This window comes from Fringilla coelebs, assembly GCF_963513975.1.
Source record: "Fringilla coelebs genome assembly, chromosome: 1".
In the NCBI taxonomy this organism is placed as follows: Eukaryota; Metazoa; Chordata; class Aves; order Passeriformes; family Fringillidae; genus Fringilla; species Fringilla coelebs.
The window spans coordinates 20,659,579-20,673,477 of record NC_140028.1 but is presented as its reverse complement, the minus strand read 5'-3'; the positions used below and the strand labels follow the sequence as shown (position 1 = coordinate 20,673,477).

At 41.3% G+C, this 13,899-nt stretch overlaps 1 protein-coding gene across 18 annotated transcripts in view; it reads left to right on the top strand.

Annotated features, from left to right (window-relative positions):
- Positions 1-4,541, top strand: part of RIMS2 (regulating synaptic membrane exocytosis 2) — a gene marked incomplete at both ends in the record, with an annotated part of 444,787 nt that extends 440,246 nt beyond the window's left edge. For all 18 annotated transcript variants that reach the window (XM_084219774.1, XM_084219771.1, XM_084219776.1 and 15 more), the window contains 5 exons: positions 285-426; positions 1,783-1,895; positions 2,641-2,742; positions 3,717-3,856; positions 4,323-4,541. In XM_084219774.1, coding sequence (XP_084075900.1) covers positions 285-426; positions 1,783-1,895; positions 2,641-2,742; positions 3,717-3,856; positions 4,323-4,541 — 716 coding nt within the window. The remainder of the gene's footprint in view (positions 1-284; positions 427-1,782; positions 1,896-2,640; positions 2,743-3,716; positions 3,857-4,322) is intronic.
- Between the last annotated feature and the right edge of the window lie 9,358 nt (positions 4,542-13,899).

The window sequence follows — 13,899 nt, the reverse complement described above, 5'->3', positions numbered from 1 at the left end:
TTTTAAAAACCCTAGACTATGGATTGTTTAAATCTGGTTACCTCCGTGGGCAGGCTTGTGTTGTCTGACCTTGGAAAGCACATGGTGACAGAACTAAGATCCTGTAAAGAGATTTATGATGCTGTTTTCCTGTTACTAAAAAATTGATGCATTTTAAATGGAAGTTTTGTTACAGGTCACTAATTTGTGGCTCTGACTGTCTGTGCCACGTGGAGCAGGGGTGTGCACGGTTGCCCAGCTGCGGCAGCACAGTGGCACGGGGGCTTCTCTTTTGTCTCCAACAGAAGCAGGGGGCAAGAAGCTGCGGAGCACCGTCCAGAGGAGCACAGAGACAGGGCTGGCCGTGGAGATGAGGAACTGGATGACTCGCCAGGCGAGCCGGGAGTCAACGGATGGGAGCATGAACAGCTACAGCTCCGAGGGAAAGTAAGCAGCATTTACAGCTGTGATTTCCTGGCGTTTCTCCGTGAAGCTGGGGGACTTTTCTCCATGAAACTGGTTGTTGGAGAGAAGCACCGTGGGTGCTGTAGGTCCTGTTCAGTCAGAATTCCCTTCACAAGCCAGTGTCATTGATGGACTAAGCCTAAGTCATGCCCTCTGACTGAAAAGAGTCTCCCACTGTTGGTGCAGGAAGGAGGAGGATCATTTCTGCTGTGCCATGAGAAGGGCACGTGGTGGGTCAGATCATCATCATGAGGTGTGTCAGGAGGGGAAGCAGGTGCAGTACACAAGATAAAACACAGATACAGATTTCTCTTCCAAAAACTCCTGGCATATGTCAGTGCTATGCAGAGCAAAGCATTTCCAGAGCATTTCCAGGTCACTGGCCTCAAGAGTTTTTCAAAGGTTCTGCTGCTTTTAACCTGAAGAAATTATCTGGGCAGAAGTACAAGTTTGTCATGTATGATGGTTAACATAGCATCATAAAAGCCAAAGTTAAAAACTTCTGAGTGATGTATCTGAGACATTGCCCAGAAAAGTCTTATTGAGAGTTGATTTATTAGTGGTGTTCACAGCACTGGACAATCCATCTATGCTGCACAATATATGTACTGTTTCCAAGTTGGTGCACTATATGCATGTGAAATAGACGTTTCTTAATGATTGGTCATTACAAATTTCATTAGTTCTTGTTGCTCTGTAGTGGGTCACAGATAATTTATGGCAGGCATTTTAATTTTAAGTTACTTTGGTCATTTGCCACAAGGAATTTCAGTTCTGTTATTGAATAGACGTCATTCTCAAAGACATTTTCAACAAAATACTTCAAATGAATGGCGATTTTGAAAATAGCAACCAGTATTTGGTCTAATGTCATCATTTCACTGTGTACATTTGATATTTAACCATTGAATTCACAGTGACTGAGACGTGAGCAATGTAACTAAATCACTGGTAAGGGTGTGTGTTAGTATCTTAATGAGCTGGTCTCGCATCAGTGCTAATTAACAGTGGTCCTTAATGCATTAGAAAAGAAGAACATGATGGAAGAATACAAACTTGGAAGTTACTGAGGAGAGTGCTTTCTTTACCTGTTTGTTTATATGCTGGAGGCTAAATTGCTGCTTGTTGAACATTGTGGGATTTCAAAAATTACAGTAATTGTTTTGTAAGTTCCTTACAGTACTACCAAACCCACAAACATTAAATGCAAAACATCTAGAAAACAAAAAACAAACCCAAGCCAAAACAAAACAAAAACCAACCAAATAAATAAAAACACAAGCAAAGGGCAAATTTAAGTGTATTTTTGTTTGGTTTCTTTTTCAATATTGTTTCTAGTTTGATCTTCCCTGGTGTGAGGTTGGCTGCAGACAGCCAGTTCAGTGATTTTCTGGATGGACTTGGTCCTGCCCAGCTTGTAGGACGACAGACATTGGCAACGCCATCAATGGGTAAGTGTTTATGCCCTCTAGATGTGATATATTCTATTTGGTCAGGTAATTAGAACATAAAATTTATCTAGAGTCCCTTTAAATATGGTCCCTCTTGTGGTTTTGAACATCTAAGTTAAGACCAAAGCTGTAATCTCGGCCAAAGTTGAATCACGGATGCTTATGAAGACATGCAGAAGTAGAAAGTTGCTTTGAAAAGTTCAGCCTCTTACCTCTTCTTCAGTTTTCCATCTTTAAAATGGGGCTAATGAGACCAAGCTTTTCTCTGAATCCCTTGGATAATATTGTATAAAAATTGGTAGTTTAGGTGCAAAACATTTCTTTTTATTGTATTTATAGGCTTGTATATTCACAAGTTATCTTTTCATAATTTGTCTTTAACTAGAGGCATAGTGAAGAGGTTTCAAGCAGTTTTACAGAGGTGCTTTTTGCAAGGGAATTCCCTTGCTGCCTTTTTTTTTTATATGAAACTCTTAGAAAATAGAAATTAATTTGAAGTAATAGAGGCATGGAAGATGGGAGAGAAGGTGTTATTGCAGAGGTTGTAAATTGTTTACTAACATAAACAGCAGTAAAGAGGGTAAATATTAAATTACGTAGTAGTGTTAAAATCCAGCTCATACTTACTGGGGGAAAACAGGTGATACAAGTCACCACATATTCATCATCAGTAGAAATTTTTTCAACATTTCATATATTAAAGTAGTTCTGAATTACAATGCTGGGATTTCTTTTTGTTATCTAGGAGATATTCAGGTGGGAATGATGGATAAGAAAGGACAACTGGAAGTAGAAATAATCCGAGCCCGTGGCCTTGTTGTAAAACCAGGTTCAAAGACACTGCCAGGTAAGGAAGAAAAACCTTAGTAACCATCTTAGGACAGGGCCAGGGGTTGGACTTGATGATCATAATGGGTCCCTTCCAACTCAGTATATTCTATGATTCTGAGAATAGCATTCTGCCAAAAAGGTCTGTGGCTTTTCTGTTCAGCTTTGCCAACTCTTAACAAGTTCAAGTCCCAGTAGGTTATAATGTTGTGTACTGAAATGCATACTGTATTTAAATGATACATCAGAAATCAGCCCTACTTCAGGAGGAAATTAAAAATCAGGTTGCCCTAAGACCCAGAAGTATTTTTGGTAGTAGCAAAGGCATCCTTAGTTATGGTGTAGGAAGAAAAGTATTTTCTGAAGATTTTATATAGGAGTCTCAGGAATGAAGAGGGAGTCAAGAGATGTGGAATCAGTATCTACTCAAAAAGTAGACCAATATTTGATACTTACTCCTTATTTTATAATCTGATGTCCTGTAACACTATGTGAAAAGGACAATATAATGATATTTTTAGCAAGCTCTTCTGCCAAAATAGAAATTGTGTCAGAGTCCTTTCTTCACTGATTTTCACCTTGTAGATAATTTTAAATTATTAACAATTTGGAGCATTGATCCAGATTTCACCAAAGTCATTGCAAGTCTTGCATTTACTTAATAGGCCTATTTTGCATATTGTACAGTATAGGGATGCTATATATAGGAATACTTGATTTGTTCAGGTCAAAATCTGAATTGTTTCATGGTAAAAGAGACATACAAAAAGAAGTCAAGAAAAAAACACAAACACACCCAAGGAGAACAGTAAAGAACATGCATGGATGCTTTGTATGGGAGTAATTGTTAATATTGTTTGTGGAGATTTGTTCTTATAAGTTATATATCCTTTAAAAGTAGATTTTTATATAGTGATAGAAAGTGTGTGTGTTATACAAAAAAAGCCCTGGACTTCTTCTTTACCTATTGTTCCCTATTTTCATTCTTCTAAGCACCATATGTAAAGGTGTATCTATTAGAAAATGGAGTCTGCATAGCCAAAAAGAAAACAAAGGTGGCAAGAAAAACGCTGGAACCACTTTATCAGCAACTTCTATCATTTGAAGAAAGTCCCCAAGGGAAAGTTTTACAGGTAATTTGCATAAATTTTCCTCTGAACCTATCACCTGTACAGTTTTCACTGAATGAGTTTCAAACTTCTTTCAGGTTTCAGTAAATGCTTTCAGGAGCAGTAAGTGCTCATATTTTATGAGCAGATAAACACAACAGTAATAGCTATTTTTGCAAGTAGAAACTGAGTATGCAAGCAGAAGGGAGCAAAAGTGAGTTATACATTATTTTTGCTTCTGCTATATGTATGGGCTCGTCTCACTGGGCTTTCCCTGGTATTGTGGATAACTGTTTGTGCCCAGATAATTTCTGTCACTGAATCATGATTAGGATACACAGAACTAAGCTATGGCAGCACTTGGATATTTCATTCCTTACTGTAATTAAATAAGCAGAGATTTTTGACAAATCGGATTAAAGTTCTTGACTTTTTAATCTTTAATTTCGCTAAAATTTTTCTATTTTTCTTGTGTTTCTTTACCTAACAGATAATTGTTTGGGGAGACTATGGACGTATGGATCACAAATCCTTTATGGGAGTGGCACAGATACTTTTAGATGAACTGGACCTGTCCAACATGGTGATTGGGTGGTTCAAACTTTTCCCTCCTTCTTCCCTAGTAGACCCAACCTTAGCTCCTCTCACTAGAAGAGCTTCCCAATCATCTCTTGAAAGTTCAACAGGACCTTCGTATGCTCGCTCATAGCAGCTGTGAAACTGTTGTCATAGCAACCAGCGTTACAAAAAAATAAAATTACAGGTCGCAAACCCTGGTAACACTGCATGCTTAATGTTGTGTCTTCTGAGCCTGTTTCTAGGGCTGCAACGCGATCCTGTGTTCTCAAGGAAGTCGCACACATTGTGCCCTACGGAAGGCCCTCAGGTGATGGACTGAAATCATGAAGAACTGATAGGTTTGGAGTTCAGGGACTCAGTTTTGGTCCAATCTGAAGCCATGGACTAAACTAAAAAAAAATCAATCTGTTTCATGCAACAAAAGTCCTTTTCAATGGCATATCTGTTTTGTTGCTCCCTTTTCTTTATTTATGTGCCCTCCCCTCCTAAAGTCTGGTTATGCCACAGAAACGGAGTTACCCTCCCATGGAGCCACGTTACAAGTCAGTGGATTAGCAGACATTGGAAGAAAAGAGGAATCTAAGGATGCTGGAAAAGTCAACTGGCACTTGCAGCAGTTGCTTGGGATCTGAAAACTTCATATTGGAAAGGTTCAAGACTTAAAGTGGCGGGCTTCAACCTCCAGCTGTTCACACGGTGAAACCCCAGACATGATGGACTCTCTGAAAAATAAAGTTCTGTGGATATACTGTACTGTATGAAATTAAGAAACTTTTTTGCATGGACACAGATTTAGCTGAACACTTAAATTATTTTCTTGGGGCTGCAACTTGCAAAAAAAAAAAAAGAATAAATCAGCCATTTTCAACAGTTTATATTATTTTTAAAGATAAATTTCACTAGTGCATGGTTTTAAAGGGAAGAGAATGCAACAGGGTGATACAAAGACACACCACGTTTATCATTCTTTAAACCAGTCATGGTCTGTGTTTTTGCAGACTTATATTAAAAATTAAAAAATAATTTCTAGAAAATATTTAAAATTCTGTTTATGTGACAAGAAATAAGTGTAATATATTAAATTTATTTAAATGTAAAAGGTACAAGCCTTGTAAAGTTCAACATAATGTGCAAATTGTACACTTCTTTTACCTCCTTCTTTCTCTATCTCTCCTCCCAATCTCCTTTCTTCCTTTTGCTCTTTTCCCCCTCTACCTCCCAGGATGATCAGCATATTACTGTCTTATGCCCCATATTTTGTTCAGGGTTGCAGATTGTTCTGCATTTCTGAATTATTTGAGAAAAATATTGTTTAAGAGCTTACTTTTTTTCAAGCATGTTGAAAAGGATTTTGCAACATGGCTTGGGAGTACATTAATGTAATTCAGCATGTATTTGATAAAGAAGATATTTGAACTTTTGCAATTTATTGTACAGTGCATGGTAACTTATTTTCATTTTTTCTCACCTTCAAATTGAATTCTACAGCAAAATACTGGAATCATGTGGCCATTGTAAGATGTCTTCAATAAATTTGTGTTCAGCACCAGCATCTTTCATTCAAAGACTGAACTATTATTTCTTGAAGGTTTTTGGAAAGAGGAAAAAATTAAGTACCCGATTGATTTTTAGGAAACAAATTTTAGCACTTTTATTTGCACTAAACGAAATTGATTGCTACATTTTTGAAATAACAGAAGCAACAAAGGTTACAAATCCATACAGTTCTTCTGCTGTAAAGTTCAATTTTCATAAATTACATTTGCGTTGCAAAAGACGTAATTAGATAATATCAGTCTGGAAAGCATCAGTCTTTGGTTGGTAAAATAGCCTTAAAGAAAGCTCCTCAGTACCACTCTGTCAGCTATTTGACACCATTGCCAGAACCTCACTGCAGTTAATGGATCTCCAGAACCCTGGGTTTTGTAGCAGACAGTAACTACCATTGGGTGGTGCTGCAAGTTCAAGCTTCTCATTAAGTTTTGTTATTTAAAGGGAATGTAACTGGCTAATGTTTAATAACAAAATATCCTTTTCTTTTTTTTCTTTTTCCTGGGTCTTTGTATGCCTTTAATATCTACTTAAGGTTTAATATTGAAACCTTGCAATAATTTTTGAAGTATGTTACATTTACCTTTATGGCCACACAGAATTATTCTGATTTTATTTGAAAATCTGTTGAAGTTTCCCATTAACAAATTGTACATGCCTCGTAAGAGGGAAAAAGTAATAACAGTATCACTTATAATGCCTTTTACTTTGTGCAATATCATAGAAAATGAGATTGTGTCTTGTCTGCAGAGTTTATATAATGGATTATTGTTAAGTTAATAGACAGACTGGTAAAATTATATTTATTGAAATAAATTAGACACCTGTCTACCAGCAGCAAATAAATACTACTAACATGCAGTCTACAATATCCCCTAGGATATTAAACAAAAATACATAACCATTTTCCTGACACTGTGAGATGTGCTCACACATTCTTGTATGCATAGTCCTCTATAAATTATTTCAAATTTTAAAATCAAGGACATGACGCATGGAAGGTTTGTACATAATTGTCATTATGCAGTATTTATTTTAAAAAAATTAATGTATTTTTTTTAATTTTCACACGTCTGCAATTCTACTTATGGTTTAGTCATGTAAATAGTACTATTCCAGTGATCACTGCTGTCTTGTAAATAGTACGTTTTAAAAAGTTAAAAGGAATTACAGTTGGGGAAAAAAAGGGCAGATTAGGCCTGCAATGAACACCAACTAATGTAAATCAAACTCATTCTGGTGATGGTATTTAACACTTTAAATAAAACATTTTCTTTACAGAATTTGTGTGCAGAATTTTGTTGCTTTTCTCTAAGGTGGTCGGCAGCATCCTTCCACACCCTTTGGTGGAGCTGGTGCAAGCAGCTCACGCAGCTGGAGAGGAAGCTGGAGAGCACTGTGCTTTCCTTCTCCCACAGGGCTGCAGGTGAAATGGCAGTGTCAGGGTGCCACTGTCCCTGCCAGGCTCAGGTGAGGTGGGAGCCAGGTGTGCCTGTCACCAGCCAGGCCCTGGGCTCTGTGCTCTGGCCACCCTGGGGCTCCCACGTGCCCAGTGCACGACTCCAGGATGGAGCTGGCTCCAAGCTGCCAGCTCTGGCTGCCAGGACGTGCTCCAGCTCTGATATAACCAGTGCACTCAATGTGCTGAGACCACGAGGAGTCCCATCACCTGCTCTGCAGTGGCTGCACCATCCAGTCCACCCTATCCCTAGATACCACCTAATATTAGCTGCCTTTTTTCTTCACAAGCAGGGTACAAATGAGGACAGAATGCCCACCTGACAGCAGTGCTCATGCAGCCTCTGCAGAGGGGAGCAGTGATCCAACCCCTCTACAGCAATGAGAGGGTGGGTGGAGATGGCAGAGTAGAGAATTCATCTCTACCTGACCCCTCAGAGGCAGCTTCAGCACAGGCAGTGGTGACTGGGCAAAACTAAAGCACTTATGACTTGGAAATTTACTGCAGAGTGACAGGCTGGCTGGCAGTTTGCACAGCAAAATGTGTGTGTATTTATTTCCAGATATGAGGTGAAAGAAAAGCACTGCAGTACTGTCATGAGACAAAACAACCCAAAAAGCAAGCAAATGTATTTTGAGCCGAGCAGTTGTGGCAACTGTGAAGATAGGAACTCCATTTGTTGCACTGTGTCTGTAAGTGGTTTGCTGGAGGAACAGACCCAGGTTTCTGGTGTGTTAAACCACTAATACCCCAGCAGGTCCCTCTTCTGCCTGATGCTGACGTTGCTGTTGAAAGTGTGTCACGCAAGTCTCCGGGTGGGAACTGGACTCTGGGGGCAGGTGAGGCTGCCCCATGCCCTGGAGCCCATCACTTCCAGCCCTGTGGTGGGGTAGGCAGCAAAACACCTCCTCCCACAGCTGAGCATGAGACTGAGTCTGTCTTTGGCACTCATTAGAAATGTACACCATTGCACTCAGCAAACCCTTGAAGGTCCTTTGTACAGACCAAGAAAGCTACAACATACACTTTTCTAAAGGGTCCTCTGAGACAATTTCTCAAGATTGTTTGCTGTTTCCCCTCTCCAGTTTCTTCTTATCTAGGTCCACTTAATTTCAAACCAAACAAAACTAGATCATTTTAATATTAACAGTACCACCTTTCTCATGTCTGCTAAGCATTGGCTCAGACGGCTGGTTCGTCTGGTTATGCTGAAAAGAGTTTGTGCCAATAAAAAATGCACCATGGTGCCCTAACTGTGGGGCTTTTCTGCTGCCATGCCTTCACTTAAGGTTTAGAAGGCTCAAGTAGCATGATGGCATTGCAGCAATATATCAGGTACCATGCTGAGGGTGAGCATGGGGCCAGCACCTCCTAACCAGCACACCACTGCATTCTCACAGTTTCCCACTTCTATCAAATAGAACTGTTCACAACTGTATAATACTTAAAATGCAATAGTTTTTATATAGAGGTTTAATATGGCATAAAAGATGACAAAGCAATAGATTTCATAGCTTCCTCACAAAGTTAGATCATGCTGTGTGGGAGTCTAGAACAGTTTGTACTTCTTCCCTTGGCACATTTCTGTGTGATTCTCACCTCTCTGATACCCAAGCAGCAAAGAGACAGTTTCCACAGCTGTAGATATCACAATCAACTTCCAATTGTGACTATCCTCTCTGTCCCTTCCTTGGTAAGGATTTACAGCAATGCTTCACCAGGAGCAAGCAGCAACGCAAGGAAGAAGATACACGTGTCCAGCAAAGAATGGATCACCTTCAAAGAACAGGTTTATGGAACCTAGCTTAGCTGGCAAGAAAAAAAATACAGCTATCTGCTACTAATACCAAAGATAAATTAACTTCTGGCATTATTTGCTTAATTCCTGCCTATTTTTGATGTCTTGTTTAGGATGGGATGAGTCACGCTGGGGACATCAGATTCTCTCCTTCTCTCTCCACTGGCCACAGAGGCAGAAAGTGATGACTGACTTGTATTAATTTCTACCTTCACAGCAGCTGTGCTTAGGTGAAAAAGATCCAGGCACAGTAGCCAGAAATAAGAATGAGGATTCCATAGTCCTTCAGTAGCAAGACCTATCTGAACTGCCTGGATAATTATCAGGACTGAGGGCAGCAGGCAGCCAATAACTGATGAAGTAGGAAATGGGTGTGAAATAATTTCCCAGATCTGACACACTGTCATGTCAGGTCACTCCTCAGCCCAGCCCCAGGGAGAAAGAGAGGCAGCCATACTAATTAAACCACAGAGCACTGCTGCCCTAAAATATGCCATGAGGTCACATGGGAAAGAAACAGCATCGTAGATCCCCAGAGGGTGCAGGGCATGGGACTAAGGGAAAGTTTGTCATAAGTGCTTGTCTGCTGTGATTATTCCTGTAACCAAGAAGAGTTTATCAAGTGCTATCCAAAATGTAGATATAATGGAAGTGATGTTGGCATGTAGATGGAATAGGTGAGTGGTGCTGCCTGCCATTAATTTTATAGACATGGAGGTTTAGGATACCTTACTGAGGTGGGAGCAGGTTTGGTGCTGGTAAAGTGTTTCAAGTACAAGACTCACGAGGAGTGGCTGAAGTCACTTGGCTTTTTCAGCTTGGAGAAGGATCAGGAGTGACTCCACCACAGTCTAAAGCTTCTTCCTGGGGGCCAGTGGAGGGGATCTTCTGCTCTTGCTGATCTTCTCTTTGGGGAGCAGTGGTAGGACACAGGGAAATGGAATGGAGCTGCATTGTTCAAGTTCAGATTGAATATTAGGGAAAGGCTTTGTTCAACAAAAGGGTGGTCACTCACTGGAACAGGTTCTCCATGGAAGCAGTCTTGAGTTCAAGGAGTGTCTAGAGGATGTTTTTAGCCACCTGGTTCAGGTAGTCCTGTGAGAAGTAGGGAGCTGGACTCGATGCTCCTTAGGGATCCCTTCCACCTCGAGATATTCCATGATTTCTTCAGACAGCTGTTAGGGCTCACATAAGAGTTGTTAGTCAAGGTCCTTCTGTCTAGCTACAGTTTTGATAAAGGAATTATCAGTGTTTTAATGATGATATTTATATTAAGGTGACACTTAAATGAAATGAAAACAAACAAAACACCAAATCTTGCTGGGCCAAAACTCAACCAGTAGGTCCTGCTATGCTGATAGTGCAACTGACACATGAAGAAAAGGGCCAGTACTACCCTTGCCAGGGCATGTTAGCCTAGTTTGAATGCCAATAGCAGCCAAAATTATTATCCCCTTGATGAGAATTAAAAGAGATATAGGAAATACTGAGGGATTAAATAGTAATGTGAAATTATCAAAGTAGCAGATACTTTATTGATATTTATTCTGAACCCCCCCTTTTGTTTCTCTTTTATTAGTATTTTTGCTGCAACATTTCTGGATACTGGCAAGACAGATCCCTGAAGATGAGGAAGAGTCATTTTTATCAGGCACCATCTCTCAGGGACCAGCACACTGCAAGTTCTGCTGCTTGGGAAGAAACTCAGTTAAGGAGCTTGAGGACTTCTGAAGTTTCTGCTTACAGTCTCCCACACACCAGAAATGGCACACAGTTTTTCTTTATCCAACAGTTTCTCAGCCCGTATTCTGAATCCATACCAAATTCTGAGCTGTGATTTTGTGTTTTGGAGTTTGTTCTCAAGAACTGCTTACTCTCAGATCTGCCAACCTGGCCTTCCAGACGCCTTGGCTACCATCTGCCACATGCCTGAGGTGTCAGCGCACACAGCTACACAGCCTCCTGCACCAACAGAGTGCTGTCCTTCACCGTGTTTTGGCTGTGCAAACACTGTTTTGGCTCAGCAGTCTGGGAGCCAGCAGCTCTGGCTCTCTAGGAGCAGCCCTGGGGTAGGATGGCACTTCACCAACAGACAGCTTTATTCTTTACCAGCAAAAATACAACTTGGAGAATTGACATTTTGTATATATCCTCATGTGCTTTGGCCATTGAAATAAAGTGAGAGCTAAGAAGGGGGGATCTCAGAGTGAGCCAAGAAGCATTTGGGTAACATGAAGGGAAAAAGGCCACTTAAATCACTTAAAATGCAACTGCATATCTAAGTTGTCCCCTAAACACGAGTCAGGTGATAGACAATGAAATGTTGAATCCCCATTCATGCAGAGATGACATATTCCTGTCAGCACCTTAAAGAATCTTAAACAAAACAAAACAATGTTGGCACGGTTCCAGCTCTGAGAGTTTCATTAAGATGAAAAACTAAGGAAAATTAACATAAGAATCCTCATTTTGGATTGCTGTGAATTCTTCTCATTTCTAACCCAGGATTTCTTGTTTTCAATTAGCATGGTATCAGTAAAAATCACAGTATCTGTGCAGCTGTAGGACTAGTTTCTTTAGTTATACATGTTTAACTAAGAACATGTTTTTATATTGTTTTCTTTACATGTTTAGGCACAGTTTTTATTTCCTTGTTTTCTTTAAGAAGGATCCAGAACCAAGATGCTTCCTTGTGACTTTTCCTCATCGCATATCTGATACTTAAAATATGAGCGGGTGCCTTAGGCAACAGATTCAGAACACAGTTTTTTTACACCCTCAGCAGCTTTGCTTTCCTAACCAGTGCTGAGTTACAAACTTAGTTGTGACAGCTGGGTGTCAACATCAAGCCGCAGTTACAGTCCGAGATGGATGCTCAGGCTGTGTTCAGACTTCTAATTCAGGTGAAATTCAGAGGGCCAAAATTAAAAGTCTATTTAATTGCACTCAATGAAAAGAGACAGGAGAACCTCCATGGTAACTCTAATTTAGGATCTTCTGGAAAGCCATTTTGAACACTTTTCACTATCAGCTGCCCATGAGGTCTAAGGCAGTTCAGCTTCCAGGGTAGGTAATGCAAATAGCTCCTAAAATGAGGATGCCACTATGGATAAGACATAGAAGAATATCAGGTCCTTATTCCCTTCAGTACTTTTTGCTCCCAGAAAACACCTGGTGAATTCTGCCTCCTGAGAACCCAATTACAATAAAATTGAACATTGTGAAAGCGGGAATGTGGGGAAGAGAAAAAATGGACCCACTGGAGCTTCTCCATCCTCTCATGCAAACCTCAGCCCTTCAGACTTACACCATGACTGACCTTGGCCTCAGTGAGAGGTCACAGCAGGAGGTTTGGTCATACTCCTGCTCTCAGACAGCTGCTGGAGCTCCATTTGCAGACAGCAAAGTGTCAGCTGGCTGCTGGAGCCCTGCAACAGCTTTGTCCTGGCATCCCTGCCTCCCTTCAGCCTCTGGCCCTTGCTCAGTCAGGTCACTTCTGCGCTGCTCACTGAAGCATGCCAGCTCCACTTTGCACACCCAGCAGGATGGGGTGCTTTGCATCCATACACCTGAACCCTCTTCCTTTCCTCTTCTTCCTTCCCTGCCCCAAGTGAGTTTTCCTCTCCCAGATTTCTGGGAGCAAGGGCTCACCAATGCCACCATAAAGCATGTCCTGGGGGAGTGCTGTCTCCTGTGGGTTAAAACCATGGCAGGGGCCATGCCAGAGGTGGCACAGGGAGTGTGGCACAAGCCAGGGCTTTAGGACATGGCCTGTCCCTGCTTGCAGGGCAGGCAGCCTGGCCACCCTGGCATGTGGGGAGGCACAGCCAGATGGGAGTCCAAGTGGATGAGCAAAGGGTAAATCAGTCCTTTTCCAGCTGGGAACACAGCACTTCTTTTGCCAGATTTGAAGCCTATTCTTTCACTCCATGTGGTCTTAAACAAATCTGTAAATAAATGCAAGTCTTTTAGGGGAGAAAGGCTGAAATCAACGAGAGTTTTTAAATTAAAAGCTATTGTAAGATGGCCAGGCTCCTGGGCACTGTGAGCAAAATTGGGAGTTTTGGTCTGAAGCACACAAGGAGCTGCTGCAGAGGGTCCAGCAGAGGCCCCAGAGATGCTGAGAGGATGCAGCATCTCTCTTATAAGGAGAAACTGTGGGAGCTGGACCTGTTTGGTCTGGAGAAGACTGAGCAAGGATCTTACCAATACATACAAATACCTCAAAGGCAGGTGCTAAGAGGATGCTGCCAGGCTGGTTTTGGTGGTGCCCAGAGACAGGATGAGGAGTGATGGCCACAAACTGAAACACAAGAAGTACCACCTCAACATGAGGAAGAACTTTACCTTGAGGGTAGCAGAGCACTGGAGCAGGCTGCCCAGTAAGGTCATGGAGTCTCCCTCGCTGGAGACATTCAAAAACTCTCTGGACAAGTTCCTGTGTCACCTGCTGTAGGTGACCCTGCCTTGGCAGAGTATTGAACTGAATGATCTCCAGAGATCAACAATTCTGTGATTGTGAAACAGCTGGGTGGTGTTTAAGGAACACAGTGTGCTGCTGCCACCACAGGAGAGATGGAAGGTCTGGGAGGAGAAGAAGGCACTAAAAAGCACTTTAGAACTTATCCTGCTTCCCATCAGCAGGAAAGGTAAGAGCCAACAAGCTTGCTGGGGAGATGC